This window comes from Cydia strobilella, chromosome 7 (assembly GCF_947568885.1).
Source record: "Cydia strobilella chromosome 7, ilCydStro3.1, whole genome shotgun sequence".
Lineage (NCBI taxonomy): Eukaryota > Metazoa > Arthropoda > Insecta > Lepidoptera > Tortricidae > Cydia > Cydia strobilella.
In genome coordinates, this window is record NC_086047.1 from 13,674,799 (window position 1) to 13,692,574 (window position 17,776).

The 17,776-nt window shown below is 34.9% G+C and overlaps 1 protein-coding gene across 12 annotated transcripts in view; it reads left to right on the top strand.

Moving 5' to 3' along the window:
• The window catches only part of LOC134743219 (3',5'-cyclic-AMP phosphodiesterase), a 597,682-nt gene that overhangs the window by 423,959 nt on the left and 155,947 nt on the right, over positions 1 to 17,776 (top strand). For 7 of the 12 annotated variants that reach the window (XM_063676606.1, XM_063676609.1, XM_063676615.1 and 4 more), the window contains 2 exons: positions 15,716 to 15,910; positions 16,255 to 16,338. In XM_063676606.1, the coding sequence (XP_063532676.1) occupies positions 15,716 to 15,910; positions 16,255 to 16,338 (279 nt within the window). The remainder of the gene's footprint in view (positions 1 to 15,715; positions 15,911 to 16,254; positions 16,339 to 17,776) is intronic. The other 5 variants (XM_063676611.1, XM_063676613.1, XM_063676612.1 and 2 more) reach the window with 2 other exon arrangements.

Consider the following 17,776-nt stretch of genomic DNA (forward strand, 5'->3'; position numbering starts at 1 on the left):
ATAGTATGATTCTCTCTGTCTATATTTGAAATGAGACAGTCCTTTGACAAACTATAACTTTTGAATGTACCAGTGTTTTGCTTATTTTTTTAACCAGAATCATTAGGACATCCGAGGCTTGAACTCACAAATACCTCGGCTTTTTTCTGCGGTTTGAAGGGTTAAAAGACTTCATTAAAAAACGGCCTAGTACATATCTGGTACCGTACAAAGTACAATGGATGGTTCCGAATCTTCATACGATATTGAAAAGCCGTACAAGCAAAAGGGCGTAGGTACCATATAGGCATAAGTTCGCCTTTGTTGTATTTAAATATCGTTGTAACTGTGTTTCTCGTATTTGTTTTTCTATGTACAATAAAGAATATACATACATACATACATACATACATACCTTCGCGGCACTTACGTCCTCATCAATGGCTCAACTTTGCATGTTCAAATGAAAACAATTTTCGTGGAAATTAATTATGGCTTATTATTATTCAGGCAACTAAAATATTAAACAGGAACTTTCAATGGGCATATAATAACATAATTTGGCCGTGTATTAATATTTTAGAGCCTAAAAATGAACACTAGCTCCAAATATAAGCTTCATATTATTAAAAAAACTGGTAGCAAATTAAAGCCACCAAAATTATGAACAGAGAGCTTGAAATGATAGTTTGGCGACTAAATAATAAATTGGTATCTATTATTGTTTAGCATATGATTTTGGAGCGCAGTATGTTAAATATAAAACGAATAGAAAGAATACGCCACACAAAAATAAGAAACATCACCAAAGCAACAGATGGCTTGGCATATGCTTTAGCGCTTAAATGGAAGTGGGCTGGACACGTCGCGCGCCTTGAAGACCAGAGATGGACGAAAAGTGTGACCGCATGGAGGGGACCACCAGGCAAACGAAAGCAAGGGAGACCCAGAAATCGGTGGGAGGATGAAATCAAACATACAGCGGGTCCAAGCTGGATGCAAACTGCAAAATCCAGAGACGATTGGTTCACCTTGGAGGAGGCCTTTACCTGCAGAGGGGTTCTTGCAGAATAACTCACGGGAAAAGAATCAAATAATAATATTCTAATAATATTTTTTTTTTGTTATCTCATCGTTTACTAACACTAAAATAGCTACACTCTTTTTTCATGATATTACTAACAAGACTACTTTTGGAAACTGTATAATTAATTAATTCTGTAAGAAATAAAGGCTTTTTTATTTTATTTTATTTATTTATATGATTTTTTTAATATTTGCTGCCATAGCAGCCATATTTATGAATATTGGTTTATTTTTTGTAATAACACATCATTTTGGTTTACGAAAACGGGTAACAACGCAAACTTCATTATTTGCGCGTAGGTACTTACTTGTTCTTAAGATTACCTAAGACCAAAGAATTTATCTTAGGAAGGTAGGTAATTTGTTCCATTTGTGTTATGTGTTATACAAGGATATTGCGAGCATACGTATTTCATTAAGTAGGTAAATATCCACATATCCACTCGGCCAACACCGCTACACTCACTCACTTTAAATTAATTTAATTAAAATTTAAAAACGATCCGTCTAAAATCGAAAAAATAGTTGCAAAGGTTCAAAAGGCATGTCCAACGGGTGCGGCCGAAGTCGTGACATGTCAAAGGAGTCCCAAAACCCTTTCAAAACCGTATACTCCAGTTGCTTGCTGAGCGCAAGCGAGTCGAATGCTATGGCGAATCATGGTGGCCTCTAGATATTCTGTAACAACTGGGTACGAATGCTAATCTCTGCCTAGGGCGAACTTATACTGGTTTGGTTGGCTACATCCGTTCGTATAAGAGATTGGAATACCACCCCGGGCCACATTCCGCGAGTTTGGACATCACATTTTCCTCTCGAAAGCAATTGATGAGGACACGCTATTTAGTAATACGACACTTGCGGACCGGACCGGAGTAAAATTGTGTTTTATTGCATATTGAATTTCAAAGGTAACTCAGACGCGCGTACGCTTATCACGTAGTTTTTACGAGACCATCGTAAAAATCTGTGTCTTAGAAAAATTACAAGTACATATATTTTAGACGGTAGAAAATGTATTTAGATACCAATAAATAATAAAATAATAAAAGTCCTCAATTCATGAGTCTCAACAAAATCGCGTCCTTAGTAAGATCCATACCTATTGTTCACGTATTTATGAACCCTTCGATAACTCAGCTGGTCCTAGGTTCCCTAGCGTATTAAAAACTTTGGACAGGCTTTGCAATCAACCAATATGGGATAGCCACTAATAACCTTGAGCACACGTCGATGATTTTCGGGGATCCTGGTAAACTGATTGTTCACAAACCATCGAAATACCGAATTTTGGAAATATTAACACACAGAGGAACATGCGTTGCAGGCCGCGCCCGAGCCGAAGTGATTGACAGTCAGAGGTGTTGAATATATTAAAATATTTAAAAGATTACAATGCCCGAACACCTATTAAAATTTATAACAACTACTAACTATACTTTAAGTAAATATAACATGAAATCGATTGGAACTAGACAAATGACGTATAAATTCCTATTTTGTCTTATGTACACTTTGTATTCACCTTACGCATAGTATTTAAATAATGCTTTAAATCAAAGTAAATAAAGGATTGTAAAAGTAATTCATTTGCAAAGTATGAGTAGGGTAGATAGGGGACGATTGAAACAATTTATGTTTGATGGCCTGTAACTATTTCATTTTTACAGTTCGAAAAGTATGCGCCTATATTACTAAACCTTATTTATTTAGTTCTTAAGTAATGTTTGTTAGAAATATAATTTGCCGCGCGCGAAATTTTGAACGGCTCCTCAACACTAACGCGTTGCTCGTGCGTTCCAGCGCTAATTGGTCCAGGATTTAAGAATGACCGACCGTATAGACTGAGTACTACGTCACATGCATAGTTGTTGTAGTTTTCAAGAAATTTGCCTTGTTTCAATCATAAGAAAGAAAGAAAAAGAAAGAAAATACATTCATTTAACGCCACAACAGATTACATATATGAAAAAAACGAAACATACAGACAAAAACATTGGACGCTAAAATAGGACCCCACTCAGCATAATGCCGCGGTAATCCGCGGCGCTTGTTTTTCAGTGGGGACCTGACTGAAAACTATGAGTTGGTACACATACGCCAACGACACAAACAAAAAACACAGACAAAAAGTAAGTAACTAAAATAAAAAATCTATACATACTTAAACAACAAAAGAGAAAAAATAAAAAACAATAATGAAATATAAAATAAACAATGAATTATATATAAAAAACATAGAATGAAAGCTTACAAAAATAACGTGTTTCAATTGTCGCCGTTCTACCCTACTGCCAAATTTATTTTACCTTTATATTTTGTATGTTTTCCAAGAAGTAGTATTATGAATTATGACTTTTGTGAGAATTTGTTCTATATTAATTTCTATTAAAACCAAGGCTTTTGACGCAACATATTTATAACCGTTGATTTGTTGACTATTTACTGAACTACTTACGCTAGGGCCCGCGGGGCTCCATGCCAAGAGTTGTTAGAAGTTATATCGGAAATAATAACTCGTTTCTCGTCTCCATATCGTCTCCTATCGTCAAATCATTTGCCGTCATTACCATTATCTAAGAAATATTTGAAGCACGAAGCACGCTTAGACTAAACTTGTACCTATTTCTAAATTACTTATATTAGGTCGATACTCATCAAGTATTATATCTCAATGTGTTTTATTTAATTACATAAAACCCTCGCGTTACATAGATTCTGACAGACTATGCACACGCATAGCCTAAATTATTTATTGGAGGTAGGACCTTGAAATTTTAACACAGAAATAATTGTCATACCCTCTAGCATTCACTAATGTGTCAACATAAAATTGACAAAACTAGTAGATGATTTTTATCTCGGAACATTGGTTAAATATCTCTTTGTTTCATATTTGTCTATTGCAAAACTTATGTAGTGACCTATGTAAACTGTATTTAGCAAACGAAACTCAAGTTCCCCGGTGCACTTTTAAGAGTCACCAAGTCACGGGCTATTTTGTCGAAATGAACTTTTTGGCCTGTTTGACAGGCAAACCTCTATGGTTACTGTGAAAGCGATCAGTATAGAATAAGTATATTTATAATATGTGTTAAAATAGATTTAGTTCTGACAGCATACGATACCTACGAAACGCAATAACTGAATACAGGATTGTTTTCAAAATTGCTTGAAGTCTGCTGTCAGAAGATCTTTGCTTTAAATTAATATAGCTATTAGGCGTAATACTAATGAGTGTACCTATCTAAATAGCCTGCTTAGCGTATTGCTTGTACAAACGGCACAAGACGTTGTTGTTTCAGAAAAGTAGTAGATACTTGAAGTACGTTACTATATTTTTCCCGTACATGGGACATTAGTGTTCCGAACATTTGCGACGCTTGCTAGGCCAAAACCATATAATTTTTTTCGCATAAATAAAGCCAACTAAAATGCCAAAGCGTCATCCACCGCATAGTTATAAAACAACACACCTCGACGCTCACTTCGACAGAAATGATATTTGTACAAGTCTACTTGAGCAGTCTGTGGTCACTTCGAAATTTATAAGTCGTATTTGTGCTAGTCTAAACTTGCGCAAGTAAATCGCTTCGTGTGTGGCTAGCATAACGTGAAGGAAAGTGCACAGGGGAGCGAATGATGCGCTGGATTATTTTTATATATGTAATTAACCACGTTTAGTTTTGACAGCATCGAACGACCAATGTTTAAGTTTTTTTAGGAACCACAGCCTTAACGGAAAGCAGGTATTGGCAGAGCTAAAATCTAATGTCTGTTTAAATTAATGCTCAAACTTCTTTGATGAAAAAGTTGCTTACGCCTCAAAAGTTATCGTCTTTTAAATATTCTGCCGAGACATATTTTGTTCTCTAATTTATACCTAGTTGGTTAGGTATTAAGTTCTGTTACCAGATTTTTCACGGAATAAAAGGAAATTCATGTATATACAGCTGTAAAGCTTATTAAATTTATAAGTGATAAGCTTACACTACAATCTAATAAACATTGTTGTTCTGGTTTTGCAGAATCTCTATAGCACTCAGAAAAATTGGTTTCTTTGATTAAATACATAGGCTACAGTTTTCCAAGCCTGCCCACTTGTCTAACCCCCTTATTCATAAAACTTTACGGGCCTGATTTAGTTAAATTATGTTTTATCCCTTTCTTACAAATCGATAAGTCAAAATGACAGATAAAGACTAACGATTCATAGCTAATTCAGGCTTGTAACGCGTTTGTGAATAACGCCATTAATCTCTACGTTTACGTGCGAAACTGAAAATTATGCAATGTTTGGAGATAATTGTAAGATTGTAAAAAGAAAATGGTGGTCACAAAATTTGCGGTAATATAGAGGCCTCATTAAAACAAGCAATTGAACCTTCTGGCAAAGTTGCAAGATTGCATTGGACACACTTTTGTAAAATATAAATTTCATAAATTGACCGCGTGTTAAGTCTTCAGGCAATCTGGAGCTTTCCAAGGAGCTGAATTTTATATTACTATATCATGTTTTGATCATTACAAAATAAGCTATCAAACTGTGCCGAAACTTTTTTATATTAAGCTTTATTTTATGTTTAATCAGTTGATAACCTAGAAAAAGAACTTAGTGACCGACTAGGTACACATAAATCGACTATTTTTCCGTGACAAAAAAATTGTGGAATTCTAGACTAATTAGCTTGATTGAAGCTAATTGTTTTATATTTAGGAAAAGGAATAACAATACATTTCTTAAAAACCGCACGAACGAAACGAACTTATCTATAAAATAAAACTAAGTAAAACTAGAAACTAAAACTAAATAAAACTAAAATACATCTAGAAAATGTGGCCCCTTTGCCATGATGCCGAGGATGCTGGCAGCATTTCCCCGCTGTATTGCGATGCTAATACGTTGCGCGAGAAAGCTGCCAGCTCTTCGGTCGCCAGTGAAGTCGACTAATCTGTTGGATAGTTCTTTAAAACGCTGTAATGCAGCCTTACAAATTAGACATGATATTATCTTACCACCGTTGGATTTATAATACTTATTTAGGACTAATGGGTTATATAGGGTTGTAGGTATCATACTTATATGGACTAATATTATACGTGTATACCAATAATAATTGTTAAATGTAATGAACGTAATTATAAATTCAAAACCAAAATAATTTTATCAACATTCATGTACCTATTTAAAATTAAAAGGACCGTCACAATATGATTAATTGATTATTTACTGATGCGTTCTTTACTTTAGTCGTCCTTGAAATGAATAAGGAACGCAGTTTGATATCTCAGAGATAATGCAATCGTGGTAATGAACTGAGCCTGCATTTTTAGTGTTCCGTACAAACCTTTATTCACGCAACATTTATTGCATTTTATATAATTGTTATTACAGCCTTTTTCCTAAACTGATTTAGAAAAATAAATAACTATACTTTTGCTATGTTGGCTTGTTTTATAGTAAGTAAGTTCATATATAAATGTAGTCCATATGTCAAAGCTATGTATACATTATATCTTATATCTTTTTTCCCATACGCTTTGTTAGTTTACGTGGTTTTAAGCTGTTTTTTAAGTTTTCAATAGCAATTATCTATTCTGGTTTTTTAGCTATAAAATTTAGGCTATTTTAAAATTTGAAAGGTAACAGTGTAGTGTGAGTATGTTAATCTACAGGAGCACTGAGATGCCTGAAGCAATAACATATACTAATCTATGGCCTGAAGTAGAAAACGGTTTTAACAGAGACCTCTAGCGGCAACAGCCGAAACAACATGCTGAATGAGATTTACTGAAAGCTTGCGGACAGGTTTTGCCGTTTCCTCGAGTTATAAGTTCACCTCGCATTAACTAGATGTCGTTAGCTAATCTACTTCATGGGCGTTTTTACTGACTCGTGTATACACAGCGTCAAATACTTTTGTATATGGATGGTATAGAAAGGAAGCCATCTGTTATGGCAGAATTTTTGCAAAAGTGACCGCTTTCAAATAATAGTTTCTAATCTCTCCAGTGGCGCTAGTTTGGCTCTGGGACATGAGTATAATAACATGAACCATATAAGGCTACAAATAACCCGACCAAATTACGTAGGTTGTTTTTGGTAGTATTTCGGTGTATGGTGGCGCCGCCTAATTACTGTTTTGATGGACACTTTTCATACATAGAGATTGGGCTCCTTTATATAGTCTCCATGCTTTTGTAGTTTGTACTGTAGCAACCAAAGTAGTCAAATAGTTTGGTTCACCATATATTTAGTATGGTGTACCGAACTATTTGGCCACTTTGACTGCTACAGAGTATTTGACGCTGAGTGAGTAAGTGTACCATGCCGAAAATGACACCTTTTTTAAAATTTTATTTTTTATGGGTATGTTGATATCCAGAGGAAAGAAAATACTCTAAAGTATATGAGATTGTGTTTTATTTCACGCAATAAATAAAGCTTAGTTTTTTAATTATTAGCAAAGAGAATAGATAGTATAGAGGGTTATTGTCATAGTACATTTTGCAGTCACAGTAAATTTACTGCCATTTATCGAGACACGATTAAAACTCAAAATGAAAATGTATAAAAATATCAAATAATGTATATCGTCAGGTGACAACGAAAACTACAAATTTACAAAAAATATTTAAACAAAAGTCGACCTTATTTTGGTACAATTATGGTTCACAATGGCTTATATGAACTTGTGGTGGTAATTAGTGAGTTTTGGTTGTCACCCGACGATATATTTATGTATAATATGGATAAATGATTTTTTTTAGAACGCCATACATGACTGACCCATGTTCTTTCACTGATATGTGTTAAAAATGTTAAATTAATAATGTTATGTACCAACGTAAGGAAAAATCGACTGGTCGAACTTTGGTACTGAGAAAGTGGGACCGTCACGCGCTTGTATATTTATATTAGCGTACTCAGGTTTATGTAATACATATATGTAGAAGTCTTTCCAATTACATTATATATATTATCAAATATTATATACCTACTGAGTAATGACTTACTTATTAACCACATTATAATATTATCTGGTATGGTTTTCTATTCATTGTTTTTTTTCTATAATTAAGTCGCTTAACTCCAAATTCGGATAAATCCTACTGTCAGATTTTGCAATTTTAGTGTTAAGAAAAGGTCATAGGGTTGATATTTTCTAAGAGGGTCGAATGGCCGGATTTATCCGAGTTTGAAGTTAAGCTACACCATTATACAGAATGTCAATTTGACGTCAACCAATTTTATCTACTCGTATCATTATTAGGTTGGTAATAAAATAGATACATTACCTATGATAACGAACTACAAAATGCGATACCGCCAGTAACAGTTATTATTAGCTATTTATCAACTAATACTGGAAATGTGTGTATAATATTTCAGTATTTAAATTACTAGAGCGAAGTACAAAGTAGATGATCCTGACATCGTGTATGAACGTAGGGTCCTATTAAAATCTAATATGGTTATCTCAGCAGATTTTCTCGTTGCTCAAAAGAAAGTAAAATTTATCTATTCCAAGCGTTCATATTTGCGTGCGTCATATTTTGTCCACCCTTTGGAGATTTTCTGTTGATTTTCTGGTTGCATAAATGTCACTGTTGACAGCTGACCGATTGTATCCATAACCGTTTGATAACAACAAATTAATATCTGAATAGATTTCATGGAGGGATTTACTATAAAATATAGCGACGCCTAATACATAAATTACAGCGAAGTATGGTTAGTTGATATGAATTTTTTTAGTTATAAAGACTTTACACGATGAAACCCGCCCACGCATGATGTGGTAAATTTTTAAATGAATGTACATTTTCAAGCAGCACTTTTCCCTTAATACATAATTTGTGATCAAACTATGCGTTATTTTATATGTATTCCACAGTACCTATATTTTTTTGTCCACAGTCTTCTGACAGTCTTTACCAAATATTTTATTATTTTTAATTTAAAATAATAAAATATTTGGTAAAGACTATATAATAAAATAGATCCATAATTTGTAATAAAAACAACAACAATGATATATGTGCTATTACTGAATTGGTCCTAGACGTTATGAACAATCTTAACCAAAATTATAAATGTACGGGTATCTTTTGCGATCTAAGTAAAGCTTTTGACTGTGTCAACCACAAAATATTAATTGATAAGTTGCAACGCTTTTTTCGAACGCTTTTAATGCGGTTGATCATGACCTACTGGTTGCGACTCTTACACATCTGAGGGTCTCATCAAAAGCGACTGAGTGGTTCGCGTCTTACCTTTCTGACCGCATTCAAGCAGTTAAAGCCGGTCGTTGCTTATCTTCCTGTTGTGACCTGAACACGGGGGTACCACAAGGTGGGATTCTTTCACCTCTTTTATTCTCCATCTTTATTGACCAAATCACCTCCAAAATCCGCAGCTCTTACCATTTGTATGCAGATGATTTGCAACTATATGCCCAAGCTTCTGTAGAAAATATAGATTCTGCAATTTCCCTCATCAACGATGACCTAGTCCATATAGCTGAATGGTCCAGTAGCTTTGGCATTAGTGTCAATCCGGCGAAATGTCAGGCTATTATTCTGGGAAGCCAACACCAACTAGTGAAGCTTGGTGCGGTTTCTGTCGCGTCGATCATGTTTGTTGGCACCATCATTCCAGTATCTAAACAAGTGAAAGATCTCGGCCTTGTTTTAGATCCAAGCCTTACCTGGAATTACCAAATCTCAGAAGTTAGTCGGAAAGTCTGTTGGACGCTGCTAGTACAATCGGATTAAGTCTCACCTCGAAATCCTTCCAAAGTTATGAAATTTGGTATGTATGTTAATTAAAGGTATCTTTTTCATGTCCACACTATAAGACATTTGGGGACCTCGAGGAATCACAGCCATCTTGGAAAATGTGTACCATCCTGGAGAAATTTGCGTTTTACTCTAGATATACGTTCTCTATGAAAATATGGTGTAAGGCAACATTAAAGCTTATTAAATTCTACACAAAAAAAGTCCTAGATAACTTTGCGGAAAAAATACATCTTATTATAGAAAATAATAGCTGAATCCCGATTTAGCGCTTATACCCTTTCAGGGGATATTCTCTTAATATGAAACTTGGAGGAATATGAATTCCACTTTTGTCTATACATTTGTACACGTTCTACTCCAATATCAACATTTTACTCGACTGCGACTTAAACAGAAAGTAGGGTTATGGGTTTAAATACTGAAAATCAGTACACCCTGTAGCTCAGGATACTGGACGGATTTTTAAAAATGACATATCGGTAGATTCCTCTTGCCCTTCACAACCTGTTTACACCTGTTTTATTAAAGATAAATCAATACAGCTGCCTTGAGAGGACGCCGAATAGTAAATCATATTTTTACTTCTAGCGCCTAAACTATTGAGTGGATTTTAATAAAATAGACATCAGTAGATCCATAATTGGTACACGAGTGCTATGCAATACAAATTTACTAAAATAAATGGAGGCAAAATGTGTAAAACTTAAAAATGTGACTATAAAAACAGATTTTAGGTCTTAAATGGGGTTTAAACAATAGTGACAGTAATGAAATTTGACACCTACAATTTCAGAGATCCCTGTTTACGTGTCATAAAATTGGAGCTTCGGGGACCACGGGGATCAAACGCCATCTTGAAAAGTATGTCTTTTTTGGTTTTTCTTTTTTTCTCGGAATATCTGGGTTTAATGTTAATACTGTGTATGGCGAAACGAAAGCTTATTAAATTCCACACTAAAAAGTTATACAACACCATATCCCAAAAACGAAGCCTTTTTCTAGAAATAGGGCTTACAAGTTACAAGGGAAGCTTATAAGTTTCCACACATTTTTTTTTTCATGGTTGGGTAGATAATGTTTTTGTGTTCCAAAAATTGTTAAAAAAATTATAAAAGTACTTTTTTCTGACCCGTCTTAAAATAAAATTTTGACTTCTGAGCTATATTTCTAGAAGAAAGCTCCGTTTTAGGGACATGGTGTTTTATACCTTTTTTTGTGGAGAACTTAATAAGCTTTTGTTTCGCTATACACAGTATTCACATTAAACCCAGATATTCAGAGAAAAACAGAAAAACCAAAAAAGACTTATAGTTTTCAAGATGGCGTTTGATCCCCGTGGTCCCCGAAGCTCCAATTTTATGACACGCAAACAGGGATCCCTGAAATTATAGGTGTCAAATTTCATTACTGTCACTATTGTTAAAACCCCATTTAAGACCTAAAATCTGTTTTTGCAGTCACATTTTTGAGTCCTAAACATTTTTCCTCTATTTATTTTAGTAAATTTGTATTGCATAGCACTTGTGTACTAATTATGGATCTACTGATGTCTATTTTACTGAAATCCACTCAATAGTTAAGGCGCAAGAAGTAAAAATATGATTTACTATTCGGCGTCCTCTCAAGGCGGCTGTATTGATTTTTCTTTAATAAAACAGGTGTAAACAGGTTGTGAAGGTCAAGAGGAATCTACCGATATGTTATTTTTAAAAATCCGTCCTGTATCCTGAGGTACAGAATGTACTGATTTTCAGTATTTAAACCCATAACCCTACTTTCTGTTTAAGTCGTAGTCGGGTAAAATGTTGATATTGGGGTAGAACGTGTACAAATGTATAGACAAAAGTGGAATTCATATTCCTCCGAGTTTTATATTAAGAGAATATCCCCTGAAAGGGTATAAGCGCTAAATCTGGATTCAGCTATTATTTTCTATAATAAGATGTATTTTTTCCGCAAAGTTATCTAAGACTTTTTTGTGTAGAACTTAATAAGCCTTAATGTTGCCTTACACCATATTTTCATAGAGAACGTATATTTAGAGTAAAACGCAAATTTCTCCAGGATAGTACACATTTTCCAAGATGGCTGCGATTCCTCGAGGTCCCCAAATGTCAAATAGTGTGGACATGAAAAAGAGACCTTTAATTAACATACATACCAAATTTCATATCTTTGGAAGGATTTCGAGGTGAGACTTAATCCGGTTGTACAATGCATTACGCATTACAAATTTAAGAATTTTCTCCCAGTAGGTACCAAAAAACTACTAGTGCAGGCTCTAGTTTTGCCAGTCATTGACTATGCGGACGTGTGCATGATTAATATCTCGCAGGAGTACCTCAATAAACTTGACCGTCTCATTAATAATGGCATACGTTTTATTTTCGGCCTTCGCAAATACGACCATGTTTCTTTCTATCGACGTCAGCTCAACTGGCTTTCCATCCGTCGGCGTAGGTCCCTTAGAATCCTGAGTATATTATTTTCCATCTTGTTCGAGCTTTCTACACCAGGATATCTTAAATGTAAATTCACTTTTGTCGCCCCCCGTCCAGGCTGTGAACTGCGTTCCTCCCGCTCACTCAAACTCTCCATCCCTTCTCACCGTACTGGTTTTATGTCCAACTCTTTCGCCGTTGTGGCAACCCGTCTCTGGAATTCCCTCCCTCTCTCGATTCGACAAGCCCCAAGCAAACCTGTTTTTAAGCATCTACTCCGCAAGCATCTTCTGTCAGAAGAATTTAAATAATGTTCTCCATCTTGTATGTACTAATATGTATTGGTTTATTTTTTGTATATCATATAAGTATTAGTATTTAATCATAATTTTGTTAGTTTACTTTATTATGTTTATATATATAATATACATAATATTTAACTTTTTTTGGTTCTATTTCTCGTCATAATTCATGAATCTATCCTGCACCAACATTTATGTCTCAGTTTGACCTAATGGTTGACTGGTAGAGAATGCCTTTTGGCATTAAGTCCGCCATTTGTACATTTTTCTTTGCATGTGCAATAAAGTTTAAATAAATAAATAAATAAATAAAATATTACGGAATCCGTGGACCAACTCTAAAATTACTGACATCTTACTTAACGGATAGAACCCAGTTTGTTCAAATAGTTAATGTAGATAATTCCGGTTGTGTTAGTTATGTTAATTCTACTAAGACAGCAATTGACTGTGGAGTCCCCCAAGGATCTGTTTTAGGGCCTTTACTATTTATTATTTTTATCAATGACTTGCAATCCAATATAACTCATGGTACACCTTATCTTTACGCAGATGACACAAGAATAATAATAGGTAATGAAAATATGAATTTACTTGAAACTCAAATAGGCGAAACTTGGGAGGAATTATCCTACTGGTTTGATTGCAATGGTCTTAAAATAAATTTAGACAAAACGGTATATTTTCCCTTTTCTCAGACACACAAATAGCATACCGTATGATCTGCCTCTACCAGTAGCAAAAGCCGATAATGTTAAGTTCTTAGGTATACATTTAGACACACAATTGCGCTGGTCCACTCATATAGAATTTCTAAGAAAAATATTGGCCTCCGCCTGTTACACCCTGAAAAGCCTCTCTAAAATTTTTAGCTCATCTGCACTTAAAACAGTTTATTTTGCATATTTTGAAAGCCTAATGCGATATGGCCTTGAGGTCTGGAGTAAAAGTGTCCATGTGAAACCTGTTTTGATTTTACAAAAAAAGGCTGTGAGATTATGTTGATAAGGCGAAGCTACTTGAACATTGCCGTCCTCTATTTGTGAAGCATAAAATATTGACAGTGATATCGCTATACATATACTTAGTCTGTATTTTTGTTTATAAAAATAAGACCCGACTTGCATGTAAAAACAAAAATAGACACCTTAAATTAAGACATAAATTTGACATACAATTACCAGAATCTAAAAATTATTCACATTTCAAAAGTAGTCTGGAATACATGGGAATTAAAATTTATAATTTTTTAAATGAGGACATTAGGCAATGTGATAATATTATTGACTTTTCCAAGAAATTAAAATCGTTTCTACTAAAAGACCATTTTATAATTTGAATGAATATTTTGATAACTTGACATTTTAATTGTAATTAGATTATTTAGATTATTATTTTAAGTTAGTCTAAGATTTTGCATGCCATATTGTGGTAGACCATACATGCATGTAACACTTAATAGCTACACTATGTACCTATAACATCCCAATGACATGTAACCATAACAACTGTATGTTCAAGCGAAATAAATAAATTGAAATTGAAATATGATTAACATGTGTTTCGGTTCAACATATTTTTACCCATATATTGTACCCTATTATTAGCTTATTGAACAGTGCTCACATCCAAGATCCAAGAGTCATCACTTTTATGACCTGATCTAAGGCCGAACCAATTATCTAACCGTAATGACTACTTTGTATCATAATGTCGCAGCGATAAATACATTATTTGCACACTTAAGCTTTCCTGATACCGTATGTTATTTCTCAATTTCTATCACTCACTGCATCACCTACTCACATTACTTGTTTTTTTTTGTCTTGTCTCCACTACCCTAAGGTTGTCTGGAAGAGATCGCTCTTTAGCGATAAGACCGCCTGTTGTCTACCATAGTTTAAGTGCTTAATTTGTATGTCATGTCCTTTTTATATTGGTGAGCAATAAAGAAGATTTGTATTGTATTGTATTGTATGTTCTTCCAATAGGTCAGGCCGCGATAAGCTACAAGTTTAAGGTTCTATTCTTTATTTGATTGTGATTGGGACCGGACGTGTGCACGATTATATCTAATAATTAATTATAGTTTATTAATTACCCAATTACATATGAAATAAACAATGTAATAAGTAAAATGGGTTGAAAACTGGAATTACCCGTGTTACTAAAAAGTGTAGTAACATGACTGTTACGATAAAGTATGTACCTAGTTCAATTCAAGCTTAGATTAAAGTAAAACTTTAAATTAGCTGTCTTAAAACTCACTTTATTTCAATTAAAATATAACCTTAACAAAACAATATAAAACTAAAAAAAGGGGAAAAATTAAAACTAAAAGTACAACTAAATAGACCGCGAGCCAGGCGCAAATTTCGTCAGTCATCGCCTCCCGGGCGAAAACTCGTATAGCGGTTCACGGCTATGTATGATGAACCCTCGTGAACGTCAGCTGCCGCTCCGTTGGTGGGCTTGAGGAATGGTAGCCACCGAAATGCGTAACACGGTCTTTCCACCGCGATACAACCGGCTGACGATTTGTTTTATTAACAATAGCATCTAAACTATCATCTGACAAAGTATCAAACGGGAGGCGATGACGCCGATGACTGAAAAGAATTTTCCTTTTTACATGTTCATGTGACCAGCTGGCGGTCTTTCCACAGCGATACAATCGGCTGACGATTTTGTTTATTCACAATAGCATCTAAACTATCATCTGACAAAGTATCAAGCGGGAGGCGATGACAAACATTTTTTATAGACTTTATTTGCTGCCATTCCTCAACCCACCAACGGAGCGGCAGCTGACGTTCACGAGGGTTCATCATACATAACCGTTAACCACTATACGAGTTTTCGCCCGGGAGGCGATTGGTCATGGAAATCTGTTACTGGCCCGCGGTCTAAAAGCTATAAATAAAAAAAACTGGCCTCTAACTAGGTGAATATTAATTAATAGTTTTAGCTGTATATTTACTTATGGCATAGACCACCATATTTTTTAAATGGTATTTCATATTTTTTGTATTGTGAATATTTCTAAATCATCATGTAATTAATATGTACATGTGATTTATCTGTCGTATTCAATTGTTTCAGCTTTGATGTGGAGAATGGCGCCGCGGGTGGCGTCGCGGGGGGCGCGCGCTCCCCGCTCGAGGGGGGCTCGCCCTCCACCGCCCTCGTGCTCCAGGCAATGCCGCAGCGCCGCGAGTCCTTCCTATACCGCTCAGACTCGGATTTCGAAATGTCACCCAAGTCTATGTCGAGAAATAGTTCGATAGCCAGCGAAAGGTTAGTAAACTATTTTATTTACCGACAGGGTTATGTACATTTTGAAACTTACGTCCTTTAGCTAAGATGCCTTTATCAAGATTGTATAAATTTCAGTTCAAAGTGACAGATATAGCGAACAGATGTCCGCCTTTATTGCATGGTTACTTTACAGGGCATTTAAAATCCTCGCATGCATTGGCCGTTATTGTGACGCATTATCGCCAACTTACCCATTTGCTGATATAATAGTATTAGATGAGTATTAGTAATTAATCCTGCGATTTGAACACACGTTGATAGAGATGTCCTGGTTTTTGATCTTGACTTTACATTGACACTAACAGTTTATTTTCTACATTTAGTAGTATACAGCAAATATCCCCTGTGGTTAGCCGAAGAAGAAAGCATGAAAAATTGCCTACAGAAGGGGTTGATAATGTGAAATCGTAAGTTAGGCCTTTTTAAATTAGTCAGATACGGGAAAAGGATGCATTTTATATACACTGGGATCATTATCGATTAACAGCCTAACCTCACTTCGATAAAATGACCCGGAAGCAACTTTTTACATTATTAATCATTTTACACTATCTATGGATAGCGATCACTAAAATTATTTCATTGTAGGACTAATGCCCCAAATTAAAAAATAAATATTTGGTAATACATTTCATACATTGATTCGACATTATTCTAACATCCCAAAATTCGGCAAAACCACTGGGTAATTGCTACTAATTGGATGGGCTCCATTGCACTTGATAGACTAAGGGTACCGGAAGCATATTCATGCAAACAACTAAATTAAATAAATAACTAAACCTTGAACACGCCAAAATTTGGACACAAATTTCCTAATATTTTTTGCCATTGATGGTGTAGTTTGTTATAACACGGGGAATACATGATACCACGATAGTTAAGTATACTCTATAATTCGTTTTCATGATAACGAGCTTCAAACAATGACAGACGGCCAAATTCGAACAATGCTTGTGACGTTTTTGGTTGAAGAAATTTCACTTTTGACGCTGACACATCGGTATCGTACCACAGTGATCTCTGAGAAGCATTGTTCGAATTGGGCCGAGAGTGAAATTATTTTCCACCAATAAGACTTGGAAAATTCGATTGGGCTATATACACTTGTATAAACTTCAAAAAATTAAAATATAATTAGATTTTGTGTTTTTGAAATGTTGCGAAGACGTGAAAAAATAGAAAAGCAACCAGAAAGCAGAAATATACAAGGTGTAAATGACAATAGATTTTTGAAACTTACAGCGTTCTTTTATAAAGACCGAAACCTTTCTTTTGCATATTTCATGCTCTGAAAGTGGGTTGATCTATGAAGTGAGCAGAAAATTATGCGTTTCGGTTTTATGGCTGAAAAGTGACGTACTCCTCTGTATCCCCGTCCCATGAGCAACTATGTAAGTGAAAACAAATGGAAACATATTGACCAGTTTCCTCGCCTGGAACAATTGTTTTTTTTTTCTAATTAAATTTTACTTTGGATCTTTTTATCAAAAATCATGTACGTAAAATGTTTGGGTCTAAATTAAGGCGGACGTTAAAGGATTGGTCGAAAATCAACGAATATTTGAAAAAAGAAACCTGTTGAAATTATAATTCTGGCTTGCGGACTACCTAAACTTACTGTATAGTATGAATTTTATCAAATGATTTTTACGCCTAAGACCCTAATCTGTTAAACAAAACCCATTGCTTCTTTTGTGCGAGCGGTGGGCTCCCATGTTGAGCGCGTGCCAAAGCAACAATGTCGTTTAAAAAGCGGCTGTATCGGGGTGGTTTTAAGGTACAAATCTAAGTAATTAAATGAGAGATTTGATAAAATTCATAATCTAATCATGTCGTGCATTG